The sequence below is a fragment of the Arachis duranensis genome, chromosome 5 (genome assembly GCF_000817695.3).
Source record: "Arachis duranensis cultivar V14167 chromosome 5, aradu.V14167.gnm2.J7QH, whole genome shotgun sequence".
In the NCBI taxonomy this organism is placed as follows: domain Eukaryota; kingdom Viridiplantae; phylum Streptophyta; class Magnoliopsida; order Fabales; family Fabaceae; genus Arachis; species Arachis duranensis.
In genome coordinates this window covers 88462395-88482651 of record NC_029776.3, presented here as the reverse complement: position 1 = coordinate 88482651, position 20257 = coordinate 88462395, and the positions used below count along the sequence as shown (strand labels likewise).

Genomic DNA, 20257 nt, shown 5'->3' with positions numbered 1-20257 from the left:
TTTTAAATTATTATTTGTTACACATGATCCCATAAATATTTTTATGTTATCTTATAAAATACAAAATAAAATTAAAATTGTCAACGAACTATAATTCAAATGACATAATCCAGAAATAGAGTTAAAAAAAATATTAGAGGGGGATAAAATTATTTACACAATAAAATAATATTAAAATAAGTTTTTAAGAGGGAACTAAACTAAAATTTACATATAATTTATATGTAAAAAATTAAAATTAAGGAGATCGTTGTCCCTTTTTTCTAATATGTAACTCTCCTCCTAACATAATCTCTTCTTCTCACTTAAAAATTTTAGATTCGAATTTTACTTCTAATTTAAAATAGAAAAAAGAAAAATTAAAATTTTGGTGACTTTGGTGACTAGAAAAATTAAAATTTGATCTAACATTAAAGATGCTTTAAATTTTGCCAAATTACCAATATTAACCGACTACATAGCCAAAAATTATAATATTTAAAAATAAATTGAAAAGGCTTAAATAAAAGATTGGAGGGCCAATATTGTTGTGCATAGATGTAAGAGTGGAGTACCCATACACCCAACCTCGAGAAAGTAGCGGTTTTCTAATTTCTCGCGCGATTCTGAATTCTGCAAGAACAGAGAGAAAGAGAAAGAGAAAGAGATCAGTTTCAGTGCTTTCAATTCTCGCTTTGGTTTTGAAGATTAAGCTACCTTAAACGACGTCGTTTCGGTGATGGAAGCTCAATTACCGGATCTCTGAATAAACAACAAGAAGAAGAAGAACCATTCGAACTGCACTCGAATCTAAGCATATTCATTCCCTGCAATGGCGTCGTGGCTCAAAGCAGCTGAAGGTAATTGATCTCCCTGAATACATTCGCAGTTTCACCCATTTCCGTCGAAATCATTCTTTTTTCGGCGTTGATTCAACTTTGTTATTTAATTTTTATTCCGAGTTTGATTCGAAAATGATTTTGGGAGCTCAGAGAGGTTTTGGTCTCAGCTGGCATCATTGCATCTTCTTATATTTTGATCGATTCACTGAACCTGCAACACATCGTTAACGCTGACACGCTCTTATTCTTCAAATCAACATGCCAAGTTTTTAATTAAGGTTAAGTTTGGCATTGAGTTATAATATTAGGATGAAAGTCAATTTATTGAGAGTTAGGGAATTAATTAGTGAATGTTAACTATTTTACATAATATGATATACCCCCATACATAATCTCTGATGCTTTGTCCATATAGTGTAAGGAGTATAACATGTTTAAAATTTCAATGTACATGTCTAATCAAGAGAAGGGCGCCTGCACTAGTTCATTTGATCTCAATGGAGCTCACCTTCTTTTGTAGTGCTTGCTTTTCAGGGTGTTGCCTTGTTATGTAATGAGTTTATTATTTTGAGTTCAAATTTGACATGCCTTTTTCTTTTTTATTTTTTTATCAGATTTATTCGAACATGTAGATCGAAGAGCAAAGCTGGTTGTCAGTGACTTAGCTGAAGAACAACCAGACTCTAAGCCTCCAGGTTTTGATTTCTTTTACCTGCCTTTTAGCGATCGGTTTATGCCAAATACCTAGAATCAATCCTGGGTATATTTTTGTGAAGTTATGCTGACAGTTTATTCAAAAGATAGACTTCTAAAACCATGATGATTAGAAGGTTTCTTGTGTTATATATTTTAGTTTGACTATTGATGGTTCTTAAATGTGAGTTCCATTTTGTGATCTTTTATATTGAGTAATATATTGGCTTAAAAGTTTGGTGTAAACTTTTGCTAGGTCAAGAGAAGACGGTTTGATACCTCAACTTAAGTTGTAAGACATAAAACTTATGTGTGTTTTGCAGAAATGGCCATCCCTTCAGGAAAATGGTTTTCGCAGAGCTTTCTTTTTAAACTATACCACTAACAAATCTTTTACTTTCTTCCTTCTAAATTTAAAGGTTTTACATCTAATTTGTATCTAGGTTGATCTATGAAAATAACGACTGTTACTACTACTAATAATAATCTTTGTTTAGCTATGTGGAATTGGCTAGGTGAATCAAACCATGCCATAGTTATATAGTCTTGTCATTATCTAGTTTAATTTTAAACTAGAATAAATGAGTAAAAAAGCGTGCCTTTTCAATATTAAGTTTTGCATATTCTGTTATTAGAAGTGCTAGCAGTTGTTTATTGTATCTTAACTTTTTTTGAAATAGCTTCCAATGGGCAAGGATCTAAAGGCAACAGGACCAAAAAAGTCAAGGTATTGCCTGTGCATTACTATACATGGATAATGATCTTGTAGTTAATTTTCAAGTTGAGCCTCTCTTCTTGTTTTCTTCAGGCTCATAAGAGACTATCCACGCCAGCAACTGTAACGAGTGATGCCACTGCAGAGAAAAGTGAAACTCTAGCTGCAGCAGTGGATGCAACAACTCAGAGGGACAATGTTGAACTTGTAGCTGAAAATGATCGGAGTACCCCCATATCTGCAGACCAACCGAACAAGGAGCAACCTGTGGATTCAACGTCTCCCTTGTCCGACACTTCATTATCACAAAAGCCAACTGATGATGTTGGTAAACATGCCACAGATGATGTGAAAGTTTTAGCAGCTGAAACTGTTTCTGAAGTTGCCACTGTATCTACAAATGGTGAGCCTGTCAAAGAGAATGCTTATGAGGAGGATCCTCCCCAAACTTCCAAAGGAATTGAAGCCCCAAGTGATGAACTCACTAATGTTGGCCAAACTAACAAGCCTAGGGATCTGGATGCAAATCAAAATGTGAATCAAGAGAGATCAGAATCTGTGGGTGCTGATATTATTCCTAATAATGATGATGAACCTAAAGATGGTGATGTAAAGAATGAATCAGTTCCGAATAGAAAGAATGATCAGCATCATAAAACCGAGATCTCCCCACAGAAAGTACAAGATCAACTTGAAGAGGTAACACTGATTTTGGAGAAATTAATTTATCAATCATTATTTCATAAAACATCACATCTTTTCTTCTAATTTTTTAGTCGGTTCATAGGCTCAAGGGTTGCTTAAAACAACAAAATCAACTGGTGGGTCCAAAGAGGCAAGGTTAGCTCGGGTAAGAATGTTGTTTGAACCAATATTTGTGTTGGCTTAGCCTCAGATATGGGACAATCTTGATCAGATAAAGATCATGTAGAGTATTTGTGGAATGTTGAATTGTGTTTCTTTGTAATTGCTATTATAGATGCCTGATTTATACTTTTTCACGATGCTTAGGTCTGTGCTGGATTATCAACTCGCCTTCAAGAATACAAATCTGAAAATGCACAACTAGAGGAACTTCTCACTGCAGAGGTGAAATACAATTACTATGTCCTGGTTTCAGAGACTGGAATGTCTCATTATATGCTGGCAATGAAACACTTGAGTTGTTGCATTACTAAAATAATTCCATATTTACAGAGAGCGCTGAGTAAATCATATGAAGCTAACATAAAACAGCTACAGAAGGATTTGTCTGAAAGTAAAAGGGAAGTAACAAGAGTTGAATCAAATATGGTTGAGGCCTTGGCAGCCAAAAATGCTGAAATTGAGGCACTTCTAAGTTCCATGGATGCACTTAAGAGGCAGGCTGCACAATCTGAAGGAAATCTAGCTTCCATTCAGGTTCTTCTTTGTTAATTTATTTAAATAAGCTTTCATGCAGTATTTTATGTCCATACATGCTACTACTTTGGAGTTCAATAGGAATCAAGAGATGCCAAAGCCTCCCTCATAGAGAACCTGGTGTCAGCCTTGCAACTTACTTTTTTGTTTTTTTCAGAACTTTATTCTCTAATATTTGCTTTGGCCTTGTGGAAGCTTTATCCTTCTCTGATTAACTCATTGGATCGCTTGAATGCTGCTACCTTCTGCGTATTGCCTTCAGGGTCTTGCAGTTTGAATAATACTTTTCTCCATGTTGGTTTATTAATGTTAATATCTGGCTTGCACCGTTTCCTTGGCCTACCAAGAATTTATTGTTTATGAATGATGTTGGTTGCTGGAAATGCATGTTTCCAATTCATAAGAAAACTGCAATTAATTGAAATATATTATCCCACTGACCATAATATAGCTATAAGCTGCATTTATCCATTCCGAAATCCGAAGTGTGTCTTTCTGCCCTGTCTTAAATTTTGCTGAATTAGACGATATCCGGAGTCTTTTTCTCAATAAATTAGGAAAACCTTTGGCTACTTTGGATTGAGTAAAATGACAATCCTCTTGATTCTGTTGGTTTCTTCATTAGTTTCCTTCTATATATTTAGGACTTCTCGTTTCACTATGGCTTGTACGTTCATCGTAATGCTTGGATAACACTGTTTATATCTTATTAGGTAAACATGGAATCTATGATGAGAAATCGAGAGTTAACAGAAACAAGGATGATGCAGGTAAGTTGGTTCTCCGTTACATGCTTCCTATACTTGTATGATATTTTCCATTAATATGATAAAGCTTTTTGTGTAAAAAATCTGTTATCCTCGTAGGCTCTAAGAGAGGAGCTAGCATCTGCAGAACGAAGAGCAGAAGAGGAACGTGCAGCGCATAATGCTACCAAAATGGTATGTATCTTGAATTGTTTATTTCTTTTATTCTTATGTATTTGCCTTACATTCAAGTGATTGTGTGATTGGTGTAACAGGCTGCTATGGAAAGAGAAGTAGACTTGGAGCAACGAGCCATTGAGTCATCTACAGCACTTGCAAGGATACAGGTAATGTAAGAATTTACTGCATTTTATTTAATTTTTAATTAGTGTACACGTCCTGTTGAACTATTATTTTCTGTTTGTTTTAACTTCCATTTTGGTGTCCGTCACTGGTTTCTGTTCTGTTTTTGTTTTATTGTGTTTAATTTTAAATTCCTAGGTGTTCTCATTCATTGGATTAGAAATCTTTGAGAATACAAAAGGATCTTGTATAGTAAATTTTAAGATGATTATAAAATGATTTTCATCATCAGAAGTCTTGAAAGCTTTTGTGTTTTATTAAATTTGAAAGAGGCAAGGGAGATCATTTCAGCTCATTGAATGCTGCTATTTAGTCTTGCTTTTTTTAAATTACTAACAATGTATCTGTTTTACAAATTAATCATGAGTAGTGGTACCAAATCCACAAGGAAATCATCCGTGTAAATAAGGCTACTACTAGTCTCCCTTTTCAATCAAGGTTAATACATTGATTTTAGTTGCTTATTTTTTCAGAGAATAGCAGATGAGAGGACAGCAAAGGCCACTGAACTTGAGCAGAAGGTGGCACTTCTTGAGGTACATAGAACAATTAATCTTTATTTTTTTATTCTAAACCATGAAGGCTGATTAGTAATTAATATTCTGCCATGGAGATCTACTGAAGCTTTTGTCAACATTTTTTTAGGTAGAATGTTCATCTTTAAATCAAGAGCTTCAAGATATGGAAGCCCGGCTGCGTCGTGAACAAAAAAAGTCACCAGAAGAAGCAAATCAAGTTATTCAGGTATATTGTTTGCATACAGGCTAGCCATATGCTTTAATAGGTTTAACAGAAAGTTCTGAGAGTTCCAAGAGGGGTGGGGGTTGTTGGTGGGGGAATGGGAGGGGTATGTGGGAAAATTACTTGAGCTATTGCTGCCAAAAGACCAAAATGATTCTGGCACCAACTGTTGGGCCATTGACACACATCATTATTGTTTAAATTCTGTTTTAGTGAAATTATGCAAATATTTGTGATAAATTATTCATCCTTATGGAGCTGGTACATTTCATATATTAGATGCAGGCACGGCAGGAAGAACTGGAGCGTGCACGTCAGGGTCAGAGGGAAGCTGAAAATAAGCTATCTTCCTTGGAGGCAAGTTTTTCTTTTTACTTATCTATTAATAAAGTTTATCAGAGATAAGTAGATAACGGTCTCCTGTTTTGTAGTTCATAGTTTACTTTCCTATTATTTCTTATATGTTTGGTTTCACGGTTTCAGGCTGAATTTCAGAAGATGAGAGTTGAAATGGCTGCCATGAAGAGGGATGCTGAGCATTACTCACGTCAGGTGATAGGGGGTGTTTTTCATGAATATCTTATTTTGTTGAATGGGGTTAAAATTTGAATCTGTAGGTAGGATACACATTTTTTGGAATATTACTTGTACTAAGCAAGCATTATATCCATGTAACAGGAGCACATGGAGTTAGAGAAACGTTATCGGGAACTGACTGACCTCCTGGTAATTTGCAATTTCTCATCATGTGTTAGATTGCAATTAATTGTAATGTTCATTAAATTAATGTACTACCTTCGTCTCAGTACTACAAACAAACACAATTAGAAACCATGGTTAGTGAAAAAGCTGCAACGGAGTTTCAATTGGAGAAGGAAATTAAGCGTCTTCAAGAAGCACAGGTATGTTGTTATTTGTTAGATTCCTGTGGCTACTTGATTGTTAGTTTGACTGTGCATCTGATATCACTATCATGTTGAACAGGCAGAAGCTGAACGAAGTAGGGTTTCTCGTCGAGCGTCAACATCTTGGGAAGATGAGACTGAAATAAAATCCCTTGAGTATGTTTCTTCATATGATGTTAGCATATAGAGATTGTTTATCTGTGTTGCATTTTTAGAACTTATAGGCCAATAGGGTGCAAAGTTAAGGCAAAACCTTTAAAATCATCAATCTTTTGTAGAACTAATTTGTTTACATCCCCATGTTAAATCATCTCTGATGTAGCTGTTTCTCTCTTTTTCTTCTTCATCTTCTTCCTTTCTATTAAAAAAAGAAAGAAAAGAAAAAAGAAAATGAATAGTTGGTTGATAATATCACTCGATTATTTAGTTATTCCTCTTTCATATCTTTGTCACTTCTCCATCTGTGTTTTGATTTCCACTTGTAGACTTTGGAAAGTTATCTTATAAAGTAATAATTGCAGGGCTCTTCCTGTGCATCACCGTCATCTGGTTGGTGCAAGTATTCAGGTAACAATCATCATGTCTCATGTTATTCCCATTCCCCCTTTGAGCATTAGTTTTTACTTTGTATTTGGCTTGCCACGTGCAGTTGCAAAAGGCAGTGAAATTGTTAGATTCGGGAGCTGTCAGGGCAACAAGATTTCTCTGGCGTTATCCCACAGCTCGAGTTATTCTTTTTTTCTATTTGGTGAGATTGCTTAATTTGATGCTTAAAAGTGTCAAATATCTGAGATTAATACCATGGAAAGAAATGAACTCTGCTAACCTTGAGAAATTGCAACAGGTATTTGTACATCTCTTCTTGATGTATCTCTTACACCGCCTTCAGGTAAATATATTCAGCCGTTGCACCGCAAAGATGACAATTATTAGTGCGCAACTGTGCATTTTATTCTGTTTTTGTAGAATTGATTCTACTGTAGAATTATTATAATAGAAACTAAATTCTAGATGCCACAATTGGTTTTACCAAGTTAACCAGACATTAATCTCAGAATCGATTTTCGGACCCCAAAATTGATTCTTCCACCTCCCACCGAGTTTGTGATATGCAGTCACGTTAATGATTTTGGATACTGAACTGCTATCAAGTATTGCCGACTGCAGCCTCACCTTTTGCCCCCTGTGCGTACCTGGTGTTGATCCTTTATTGACTATATATTTCAAGTGTGCATTTACAATGTGGCTGCTTAGAATGCCTTCGAATTGATTCACCAAAATACCTAAGGATCCAATGCAAAAGAGGAAAAATATTAGAGCATTTGCTGCAGTTAGAATTTAGAAAATATGTTGGGATTTGCTGAAGCTAACTCAGTTGTATCACCATGTTTATTGTAAACCTGTTGAGCGAATCCAATTCTTTAATGACATGTTTTATTCGTTGTTTTAAGTGAAAATGTATTCCTTCTGGAAGATAAATGTTGTAGATACAAGTTTCTTTTGTTATTTCCTTTGACTTTTTGTATCAAATGTAAGATACTATCCCATAACTATGAGAAATATATAATTGATAATTTTTTTTACCCCTAAGAATCTGAGCATATTATTTTGCACTGTAAAAGTATAAGATGGAATTCAAGAGGAGTTAACATTTGTTGCATAACATATTACATTGAGAAATTGAAATATCAACGGATATTCAAGTTGCTCATTTTTACCCATTTACAACTACTCTTTCCAGAGATACTAAACGTAAGATACAAGTATAGCTCAATTGCTTTAGTTCCTGGGATAGACTACCATGTAAATCAAGAAGTTTACCAACCTCTCTCCAAAAGATTATTCTTCAAACTAACAATAAGAGAGACAACATCTAATACCCGAAAAACAAAAATAAAGATAAAAATAAAAACATCGTTATGCTCATTGATCGTGTGCTTGTTAACTGACTATCAATAACTAGATGTCTGGCACGTAAAATGCAAGGCCAATGGTTTCATAGTCTCACAGTAGAAGCAAACAAAAACACTCAATTCTCTTTCACTTCACTTTGTTTCTTCATCTACCTCATACTCATCCTCGTCATCGTCGTCGTCGTCGTCCTCATCATCATCAGGTCTTCTGATTTGAGACAAATTGCTTAGCTCAAGTGCACCTTGCTCACTAAAGAACTCATTTCCAAATCTAAAGTCCCGTTGTTTAACCAGAAGCCAGCGGAGTAACCGGTCTTCCTTGTTTAGATAGTGCAGCTCCTTGTTTATTTCAGGAGTAGCCATCATGCTCAGTTGCATCAAATAGCCCTACATCATGTAAAAAAGGAAAACTACAATACATTAAATTACAATTGACTAATTGATAATTTTCCATTGCTACCTCAGATAAATTTGTCAATATGGCTATTTCACATGCAGCATGCGGCAAACCACACATTCAAAAGAAGCATTCACTCCTTTGATTTTCCAATAAGAAGTTGCAATTCACTTCTTTGAGCCACATGACCACAGTCTAAAATTTACACATCCAATAAATCAACTTTAACTAATGAGCTAGTTATGTTGAACATTTCTCCAAACTATTCAGCATACCAACGGAGCCATTTTTACATTAAGGTTAAACCACATTCATCTGGTAGTTTCTGTAAACACATGGCTCTGTCCATTACTAATATAACCCGAATGATAAAAGCCGTTCACTCACTGAGATTTTGACTTAAACAGTGAAGAAACAATTATTCACCAAACAATGGTGATTAGACCACACACCACTGACTCACAGGTAGCAATGTAATACAACAAGGTGAATTGGTAAATGATACAAATGATGCGCATGTATAACAGAACAATACCACATCAAACATAACAGTTCCTTGGGTGGGAGGGAACCCTATGCTAATTGGTGAATGAATTCATTAATCTAAAATATCGGTCAAATAAGTAAAATTTTATTAAGTTCCACCATCACCATAAATTTCAAATAATAGATGAGATCAGCGAAACATCAATTGAATTCCAAATTTCATTAGGCAGAAAAAACACTTGCACACATCAAAGCTGATAAATATAAATAAAACTATAATGGAAAAAATAAAAAGAATTGCATATGCATGCACAGTGAAAGTCATTCAACATTGCGAATAGTCATCAACCTCACCTTAAAATGTCTGCCATCTAACTTTTTTATACCGTAGCCTAATTGAACTTCTCCGAAACTCTTAACACCGGTGACAACCCCATTTCTTCTACAAACATGTTTCCCCACCCTAGTAACCAAATCCAAGAGGTCTTTCTTCTGTATATGGGGCTTAAACAGAAGCATACAATCGTAAAGTGGCATCTTATTCCTCCTGCACTAGGACGGCCAAGTCAGCTACCTTTCTGCATCAGATAGAAGTTGATTAGGAAGGCTAACTATGTTGCTAATATCACACTTTTTTAGCAACAAAATTATCAACATCGAACTTGGTTGGATTTCGCTTATACAATCGGATAGATCCGTGATCTGTGATATCTATTCTAAGGGTACTTGCAGTGGTGGTGGTAGTGGTGGTTTGAAAATGAGGTGAATATCTTCATGGATAAGTTCAATGTGTAAATTTACACATGAAGCTCATCCATAAAAATTTCCACCCTATTTGTACCCCAACCAAACATACCCTAAGATTTCAATTCAATCCAAGTTATATTAACTATATAATGAATCACTGCAAATACTTTCATTTTAAGCACTTCTCGTTATAAACTTCGATACTTACAACAAAAAGAACATCAATGAGCTGAAAATTTTACTTTTCCAGTTCTATACATATCATATGTTCTCTCTACCACCAGAAAAATATATAATATACTTTTATTAAAATCTAATTTTTAGTAAAAATATCATGCGATAAAAAAGGTACCAAGCAAATCAACATCAGAAATCCAAAAAATATTGGGGGTAAAAGTTTACCTCAAGCGTAATAGGAATGCGAATGACTGCTTGGTCTGCGGCGCCGACGGCGAGAAGGAGGAGAGTGGATTTCGAGGACGGCGGCGGAGGCAGGAGGTGCTGCGAGAGGGAGGGAGAAGAGAAGAGCTCACACTCGAGTAAGAAGAGCGAACGGGTTTGCGAACTGTGATCAGTGTGATATTTAAGGCGAGGGCAATTTCGGAAATTCAATTTGTAGTCCAATGCACCACTTTGTTTCCTATTTTTTGGTCTGGAGTCCAATAACTCATTTTGCCCACTACAAATTAGAGAAGAAGGAAATTTTGTTGATAAAAAATTTTAATATAGTGGGCTTGGGCTAACAAAATGGGCCTCTTATATAGTTTGGTTTTTGGTCATGTAAATATTGTTTTAATAATAACAACTGAATTATTTAATGGGCTCAGCTGGTTTTCAACTTATTACAATCCACAAAAACTAACATAGATCGTAGACAAAAAAAAAGTAATAATCTGTATATTTAGGATTTACCCATTTAGTTATCTTGTGTCATACTGTCATAAAGATATATATTAAAAATAGGCTGATTTTTTTTTATTTGGAAAAAATATTGGTGTTTTTTTTGGAAATAGAATTATTTGGTGTAATTACAGATGGATGAATTTTGTAAGTGAGAAGTCAATACATAGAGGACGTGTTAGACACGTGGCAATATATTAGCTAACACGTGGGGGCGTGTTGAAGAATTCTAATAATATTGTAATACATTTCAAATATCAATATTCAACCAAAACACCATCTCCATTTTTATATTAAAAATAATTTCTGCTAAAAATATGATAATAGAGTTTTTTTTATGTATTTAATGTATTAAAATATAAAAAAAATCTTTGCATAGTATAAAATTTTTTTTATGATATTCTTTTGTTTCTCTTTTGGCTCATTGTGGCGCTTTCTCTTCATCTTATTTCTATTATTTCTCCTTTAAGTTTTTTTCCTCAATAAATTTATACTCATTTATATCAATATTTTAAAAAATTGGCATTTTTTCAACCCATTATTACGAATTTGTATTTATAATTTCATTGAATAATGTTACATGTACATCAAAATCAACAACCAAATTCAGTCATTAGTAAAATATATGTTAGAATATAAATACATATTAAAAATAAATTAAACCACACATGTATTTATACACAAATACATTAATAACTAATTTTAGTGACTGATTTTGATGTACAAATAATATTTTTAAATTTTATTTTACCTTTTTTTTTTCAAACAAATATCTTTTTTATGAGTTTTGAAATAAATTAGCTACTAAAAATACTACTTTACAACCAGAATAAGACACTATTATTAATAATAGATATATTCCTTTATTATAGTATAAAAGAAGTTTAAATTGTCATCTATCTTTTTGATAGTGTAAAATCAAAAGGCACTTAAATGAATTCACCAGATTTGGCCTTGGAAGTATATGAAAACTTATTTAGAATAATAAAACAGATTTTATTCACACACTTTCTAATTAAGCTAACTCTTAATAACACCCGAAAAAATACATGACCATCTTATCTTCAACTAACACTCTTAAATTTCATCTCTCTCTCTGCTTCCATTCAACATTTCAACTAAGTTAAAGCAACATTATCTTCTTCTTCTTCTTTTTTTCCATTATTTATTATTTCGGAAGAAGTAACCTATTTGCTGCTTGAAAATTGTATATTCTAAGTTGGAGGTGCAAAATAAAAAAGACAATATTACTTCATAGTGTTTGTCTTTAAGATATGTGGAAAGCTATGAAGAATAAGATAAAAATTACCTACTAAGTTCTTGACACTAGAAGAAAGACATGACCATCAACACCACTGTGGAGACAAGGTTTCTATTTAAATGAATAACAATTTCGGTTGGGGATACGGTGGATAATATAAAAAAAATGGTATCAATATGACACTTCTATAATAGATGTGGGATTTTGTAATAATAACTTAATTTGAATATAAAATTTGAAAATGAATCAAAATATAGCATATCTCAATTTTGCAAGGTAGAGGTGTGATAGCTAGTATGGTGATTGGGAGTGGATCTTTTTCAGTTAAAAAAAAAATTGGATAATGTTCAGTGTAGGATCTTACTTTTTATTGCTCTCTTTCTCCTATTTAATTTTGATCCCATTTATAGAATTAAAGGTGAGATATCATACTTTATTCTCTCAAGTGTTAAAAAAAATGTAGAGGATCCATTTCCTATGGTGACCTCATAAAAGAAAAGATTGCATATTATTCAAACTTTAATAATGAGAGTGTAAAAATATATTTGTTATAGTAGCTTCATAATTAAATAGTGTATGGCAGCATGCGCATTTTTCATTTTTATTAAAAATTAATTTACATAGTATAGCATTTTTTTAATTAAATATAATTTAATTATTTATTTTTTTTATTAATAATTCAAATTAAAAAGAATATCTTACTATTCATGTTAATCATTTTCTTGTAGAATTATAAAAAAATATTTAACTTAACACGCTTATTTATTACTTATAATAGTTATTTTTTAAAAAATTATTCATTCTCTCTCTTTTTTTTCAAAAAGCATTAACATTTGCTTCTAATAGTAAGAAAAATAATTTTTAATAATAATTTATTTTCAATTTAGCAACGGTAAAAATAATCATATTTATTATAGTATATTAATAATGATAAATATATAATTATAAAAAAATTTAACTAAAAAATAATAATCATAAAACTAATGTCTTTAAAATTATTACTAAAACTAATTTTTGTTGTAGCAGTACTTGTATTACTATTATCCGCTATAAATACTCACAACGTTTTCATCAACTGTTAATAAGAACTTGAGGACATGGCAAACTGCACCAAGCAAGTTCCTCTTCCTCTTTCGGTGGAGACTTTGATAGAGGAGGTATGCAAAAAGCATAACCAACCTCCTCTTAATCCCAATTTGAGGCTAAATATCACGGTCTTGGACACACTCCAACGCTACCGTGCTAACACTCAAACTTACTCAACCTCTTGAGCTAAGACCAAGTTAACCTAACCCTCAATGCTTAGCAAGAAAGCTAAGAACACAAGAGAAAGAAAGCTTGGTGAAAAGAACACTTTATTGCTCAAGTGTTTATTACAAATGATTCACACACCTTACACTAACTCTCATCTCCTATTTATAGCCATCCACCTCCTCAATGGATGGTTAAGATTAAATCTAATCAATGGTCCATATTAATCATCAAGAACCTTCTTTACAAATATCTATCCTACCACAACTTTCTAAATGTTTCTAGATTATTCCATACCACTCTTTATACTTCTATATACATCTACACTTTTCTAGAATACTCTATGACTTTTCAGAGTCTTCTAGAACCTTCTAGGATATTTCGGGACCTTCTAGGACATTCTAGAACGTTCTGAAACCATTTAGAGTATTCTCAAACACTCCAAAAAACTATACAAACACTGTTAAATCTAACCTTCTAAAATTTACCGTGACATTCTCCCCCACCTAATGCGCAGACATCCTCGTCGCGTTCTGTTCATGATAGCGCTGTAGGTGTTCTTGGAATTGCCACAGATCTTCACGAGCTTCCCAGCTAGCTTCGGTTATCGGGAGTCCTTTCCACTTGATCAAGTATTGAATACTTGGTGGTACCCCTCTTCGTCGCACGATGCGATTAGCTAAGATCTCTTCAATTTCTTTATCAAAGGATCTAATCACCACGGGCGGAGCACGACTTGAGTCACCTCTACTCGGTTCGTCTTGGTCTCCTGATATGGTTTAAGCATACTCACATGGAAGACCGGGTGGATCTTCATAGAGGGATGGAGTTGTACTTTGTAAGTAACCTCCCCAACACGTCCAATGATCTCAAATGGCCCTTCGTATTTGCGGATTAAGTCCTTATGAACCTTGTGAAAGGCTTTGAATTGTTGTGGAAGAAGTTTAATCATTGCCTTGTCTCCCACTTGATAGCTTGCATGCCTCCTCTTTTTATCTGCCAATTTCTTCATCCTCTTTGCAGCTTTGTCGAGGTAAGAACGAGTGATATCTGCTTATTCTGCCCAAGACTTAATCATATGATAAGCTCCAGGGCTCTTCCCTGAGTAAGAGGAAGAAAGAGAGTGAGATGTAAGCGGTTGTTGTCTAGTCACAATCTCGAATGGACTCTTCCCTGTAGACTCACTCCTTTGCAGATTGTATGAAAACTGAGCAATGTCTAGGAGTTTTGTCCAATCCTTCTGATTAGCGCTTACAAAATGCCTCAAGTAACACTCAAATAAGGCATTCACTCTCTCAGTCTGCCCATCGGTTTGAGGATGGAAGCTTGTTGAGAAATGAAGCTCCGACCCAAGGAGTTTGAATAGCTCTGTCCATAGTCGTCCTGTGAAGTGTGGATCTCGATCACTAATGATGCTCTTAGGCAATCCCCAGTATTTCACCACATTCTTGAAGAATAGTCGTGCTGCCTCCTCTGCAGTGCAGTCAGTAGGGGCGGGTATAAAGGTTGCATACTTTGAAAATTGATCCACTACCACGAGAATAGATCCAAACCCCTCGGATTTCGGTAAGGCAGAGATGAAATCTAGAGAGACACTTTTCCACGGTCGTCCTGATGGAGGCAGAGGTTCGAACAACCCACTTGGTGTCTTGTTTTCAATCTTATCTTGTTGGCACACAAGACAAGTCTTCACATAGCTCTCCACTTCATTTTTCATTTGAGGTCAATAATAAGAAGATTCAATGAGTGCTAAGGTCCTTCGCTGACCTTGGTGACCAGCCCACTTGGTATCGTGGCATTCTCTTACCAACTTCCTTCTCAGATTTTCCCATTTAGGAACGTATAGTCTTCTCCCTTTTGTGTAGAGAAGGTCGTTTTCTAACCAAAATCTTTTGGTCTTACCTTCTCTAGCCAACTCCACCAACTTCTTGGATAATGGATCGTGATGCAACCCTTCCTTGATGGTATGCATAATATCTCCTTCAACCATAGAAATGGCCGCCATCCTGTATGGTTTTGAGATAGGCGGTTTCGCTCCTAACTCCAATTCAATGTTGTCATCCATCTTTCTTCTAGCTGGTAACTGCTTTGGCAACTCGAGAGGTATCACATCCTTATTTTCTTTAAGGACTTCCTTGATTTTAGGGGGAACATCTTCTTCTTTGGCTATTGACTCCTCTTGTAGTAAAGCCAAAGACACCATCTCCTCCTTCTTAAAACATTTCTTGAGTTGCATGGTCGAGAGCATCGGAATTCCTTCAGCCTTTGAGATTGTAGGGACCATGCATGGAGACCATTTCTCCATGACGCATACTATATTGTAGTATGGCATAGGTATTATATTTGCCTTTCTTTGCAAATCAAGCTCGATGACTATTTTAAAATCGTCCATGGGTGCTACTGAGAAATCCATAAGGCCCTTCCAAGAACCAAGAGTCATCTCAACCCCTTTTGCTACTCCCTTAAGGGGTTCACCCTTGGTATTCACGGGTTTAAACCAGTCATTCTTTTCGGTGATCTTCAACCCTAGCCTCTTTGCTTCATCAAGCGTGATGAAGTTGTGTGTAACACCAGTGTCGATCATAGCCATGACAGATTTTTTTATTGAAAAAGGCTTTGACATACATCAAGCCTTTCTTTTCTGCAGTGCTTGCCTCTTTGCCCTTCACAGCATTTATGTGTTGGATACATCTAACACACTCATTTACTTGAGTTTGAGCTTCTTGTTCCTCGGAGATAGATGCCAAGTCCCAAACTTGGGACAATCCTTCATTTGGTGTGGTCCCTTGCACATGAAGCATCCTCCTTTAATTTGGGCACGAAATCCTTCTTCTTTTCTTTGTACTTTCTTTGAAGAGTATTTTCCTTTCTTCTTGGTTGAGAAACTCTTCCTCTTGTCTCTCCCACCTTTAGTAGAACTAGGTTTGGAGGAAGACTTGGGTTTAGAGTCTCCCCTATGATACTCAATGAGTGATTTGGCCACCACGATGGCCTCATCAACATCCTTAACATTCCTTCTTTGTAGTTCTTGCTTTGCCCAAGGTTGGAGTCCATCAATGAAGAAGAACAATGCATCCTCTAATGCTAAGTTGGGAATTTGAAGTGTGAGAGTAGTGAACTCCTTTACGTAGTCGCTAATCATACTCTTGTGCTTCAACTCCCTCAACTTCTTCCTTGCTTCATAAACCATATTCTCGGGGAAGAACTATCTTTTCAACTCTCTTTTGAAATCTTCCCATGTGGCTATGTTGCAAGTACCCTTTTCCATATCTACGCACTTTCTCCTCCACCACAAAGTAGCATTATCAGAAAGGTAGAGAGCTGCAGTGCGTACCTTTATTGCTTCTTCGACCACCCCTTGGCCTTCAAAGTATCTCTCCATTTGCCATAGGAAGTTCTCCACCTCTCGAGCGTCCCTCACGCCCTTGAACTCCTTTACCTTTGGGAGATCAATCTTCGTCGTCTCCCTTATAATGGTTGGTCAATATTTTGCCTCATCGAACCAAACTCGAACTTCCTCAAATAGCTTCAAGGAATTCTCAAGCTTCTCTTCGATTTGGAGCATGCTTTCTTTGAAAGCATCTAGTTCTCACAACACGTGAGCCTCGAGGGTCTCCTTGTCATGTTATATCCTTTGGAAGCGCTCATCCATAGAGGATAGAACATTTTCCAACATAGAAACTCTTTCTTCTAAGAAGTTAGAGTCCTTACCTCTAGGCTCACTTGAAGAACGGACCTTCTTGCCTCCCCATTGAGAAGGAATAGCATCCCTTCCTCTTTGGGACTCAACATGCTCCATAGTGATACTAGAAGCTATACCCACAAACCACTTGTGCTCCCTCTCGAACCTTGCTCTGATGCCAAATTGTTACGGTCTTGGACACACTCCAACACTACTGTACCGACACTCGGACTTACTCAACCTCTTGAGCTAAGACCAAGTCAGCCTAACCTTCAATGCTTAGCAAGAAAGCTAAGAACACAAGAGAACACAAGAGAAAGGAAGCTTGGTGGAAAGAACACTTTATTGCTCAAGTGTTTGTTACAAATGATTCACACACCTTACACTAACTCTCACCTCCTATTTATAGTCATCCACCTCCTCAATGGATGGTTAAGATTAAATCTAATCAACGGTCCAGATTAATCATCCAGAACCTTCTTTACAAATATCTATCCTACCACAACTTTCTAAATGTTTCTAGATTATTCCATACCACTATTTATACTTCTATATACATCTACACTCTTCTAGAATACTCTATGACTTTTCAGAGTCTTCTAGAACCTTCTAGGATATTATGGGACCTTCTAGGACATTCTAGAACGTTTCGGAACCATCTAGAGTATTCTCAAACACTTCAAAAAATTATACAAACACTGCTAAATCTAACCTTCTAAAATTTACCGTGACATAAAACTTACTCTCATTGGGAAACAACGTACTCTTGAAATTCTCAATCGAATCAGAAAGATTGGAATCAAAACCTCTTTTAGTGGTTTTATTAAATTCATGATCGATAATTCACCTTCTTCTTCTTCCTTTAAACTCTACAAAGGTTGTTTCTTAAGTAAAGTCTTAATTTCTTTAATTTCTTTATAAATTTGGAGAAGTTTTGACATTTTTACTAAATAATTAAAAAAAAAATATTTTTAACTTTTAAGTTAATTTATTTTTTTGAACAACTTTTGACTTTTGAGTTAATTAGTTTGTAGATTTTTTTTTAATCATTGTATTTTTTTTTCATTTCATTATAGATATTATTTTATTATTATAAAATAATAATGTTTTCATAAGAAAGTATAAAAAAAGTTGGATATTTACAAAACTTACACCTTATTTAGTTCTTGTTTTTGTTTTTGTTTTTGTTTTTTTTTAAAAACATATTCCATTCCGTTAAAATAATTGTCGCCTTGACTTTTTGATAAATTAAGAAATTAATGTATTTAGCCTTATTTTTTTATTTAAATAATTGATTTCAATTTATAAAAAATCAAAATAAAATTATTTTTTAATGAAACTCTTTAAGCAAAATTACTTTAATTAATAAAGAACAATTGATTATTTTTTTAAGATTCAAAGACCATTAATAGTTGAATTGATTAGAAATTAAATATTTTTAAGATTTATCTAAAATCTATCTTAAAATTTTGAATTGAAAAAATATTTAAAATAAAAAATTAAATTTTCAATACATGTATTAAAAAAATAAATAATTTCACTAAAAATAAAATTAACATATGCATAATAGATTATTTTATACAAAAATCCTACATGACCAATAAATATTAATATTTTTTATCAGTGATAACTTACGCCTATATTTACATATATTTTAAATATAAAAAGTATATAATTTGCACTTATATTTATAAATTTCCGTTGTTGCGAAAACTAATGGAAGTTGATGTGAATTGCACAGAGCAAGTTTTTCTTCCAACTAAAGTGGAGAGTTTAATAGAACAGATATGCAATGAGCAGAAGAAGCCACCATTGGATTCCGTTGTGAGAAGGAAGCTCACTGCCATTGGAGAGAAACAAGCTCTTGATATTCTCAACTGCATTAAAGAAAGGGAAATCCAAAAGTCTTTTGATGGTTTCGTTCTATACATAATAAAGGAGTTATCTTCATTATCATCTCCTTCTCCAACACAATATGCTTCTACTCTTTCGGCCACCAATGATACTGAAGATTCTGATGTTACACTTAGTTTGAGCACACGGCTTTTTTATATAATTAGATATGATAAAAACTTTAATTCCCAGAATACGCACCGCAGGAAAATGTTACTGAAATACGCAGACCCAAGTCTTACCCACCGCCCATGAAATGAGTTTCCTCGTGATTTCAGGTGAAGCGCCTGTGGAATGGAATAAGAAGCAGCAGGTTCCAACTCTAGGACGGCGGCCACGAAATGGTCCAGGTGCCATTTTGTGGCTGTCACCCGCGAAATGGGTGATATCTGGGACGGCGGCCACGAGTTGGCTCCAATTCAGCTGCAGCGCACTTGAGTTGGAACACTTCTAGTGTACTGGACACGAAATGGAATCGTGGTGTGCCTATATAAACGCTGCTGGATGAACCACGGAGGAAGCCATTCTTTATCCATTCTCCTCATACTCTCCAATATTCTCTCAAGTTCACAAGCTTCTTTCTCCTTAGAAATTTTTTGGGTATTCAGATTGGTTTGTTTTATGTATGGCTTCTGAAAACGTGTATTTAATTTTATATCCCAATGAAGAAATTTCTCATACAGCAGAAGGGATAACATTCGTTTGCGACGATCCATTATGGATAATGATTCTGCCACATACATCGTTGCAAGATCTGAAGAATTTGATTCTGGTTCATATCGGAATGGTTGGGAAAAAAGAAATCACAAAGCTGACTTATAGGATGTCGGTTACAGTGGCCAACTTGTTTATGTATCAAAAAATGCAGATAAAATATGATCAGTAGGTGTCAATGATGTTCTCTTATCATCGCAGCATAGGTACGATATATTCGTTGGAGCTTTGTATGAATATTCAGGATATTGGCAGAAGCTCGTCTAGTTCCAATAATGTGGAAGGGGTGAGAAATATGGGAGCGGCTGATTTTGCACCGGGTCCGGATATAAGTAGGGACCGTATTCCAAGCTTCAATGCGTTTGTTGTGCGGGAACAGAATGCAAATCTACGGGAACCGCGTCCCTCCCCTTCAACCTTACTTGGATTCGATAGGCATCCCGATGTTGGCATTGCTGAAACTTCTGACGAGGATGACATTGAAGAATTCAGTGGTGATGAGGCAGAAGTCGTTCTGGAAACATAACCTCTGCATCACGACTCCGTTCCTCCAACACCTGTCGAACCAGTAGGTGGAGGTGTATCCTCCAGCACACCTGCAAACTACCTGTCCCTGAATCTTGGAGCA

At 35.0% G+C, this 20257-nt stretch overlaps 2 protein-coding genes across 3 annotated transcripts; one reads left to right on the top strand and one right to left on the bottom strand.

The window, feature by feature from the left end:
- Positions 1 to 550: 550 nt before the first annotated feature.
- LOC107490310 (golgin candidate 1) lies at positions 551 to 7568 on the top strand. Its single transcript, XM_016111087.3, has 20 exons — positions 551 to 839; positions 1436 to 1516; positions 2195 to 2241; positions 2323 to 2928; positions 3017 to 3079; positions 3241 to 3318; positions 3427 to 3630; positions 4344 to 4400; positions 4497 to 4571; positions 4652 to 4723; positions 5213 to 5275; positions 5385 to 5483; positions 5760 to 5837; positions 5964 to 6032; positions 6159 to 6206; positions 6287 to 6382; positions 6465 to 6541; positions 6907 to 6952; positions 7035 to 7133; positions 7230 to 7568. The coding sequence occupies exons 1-20, from the start codon at positions 812 to 814 to the stop codon at positions 7377 to 7379; spliced, it is 2136 nt and encodes a 711-aa protein (XP_015966573.3). The 5' UTR covers positions 551 to 811; the 3' UTR covers positions 7380 to 7568.
- A 711-nt stretch (positions 7569 to 8279) lies between these two features.
- On the bottom strand, positions 8280 to 10492 carry LOC107490311 (uncharacterized). Of its 2 annotated transcripts, none has more exons than XM_016111088.3 (3): positions 10331 to 10492; positions 9536 to 9759; positions 8280 to 8685 (listed from the first exon to the last, which is right to left on the bottom strand). In XM_016111088.3, the coding sequence occupies exons 2-3, from the start codon at positions 9716 to 9718 to the stop codon at positions 8431 to 8433; spliced, it is 438 nt and encodes a 145-aa protein (XP_015966574.1). In that variant the 5' UTR covers positions 9719 to 9759; positions 10331 to 10492; the 3' UTR covers positions 8280 to 8430. The 2 variants fall into 2 exon arrangements, with proteins under 2 accessions (XP_015966574.1, XP_052117916.1); XM_052261956.1 differs by having other exon boundaries at positions 9536 to 9755; positions 10331 to 10487.
- Positions 10493 to 20257: the final 9765 nt, after the last annotated feature.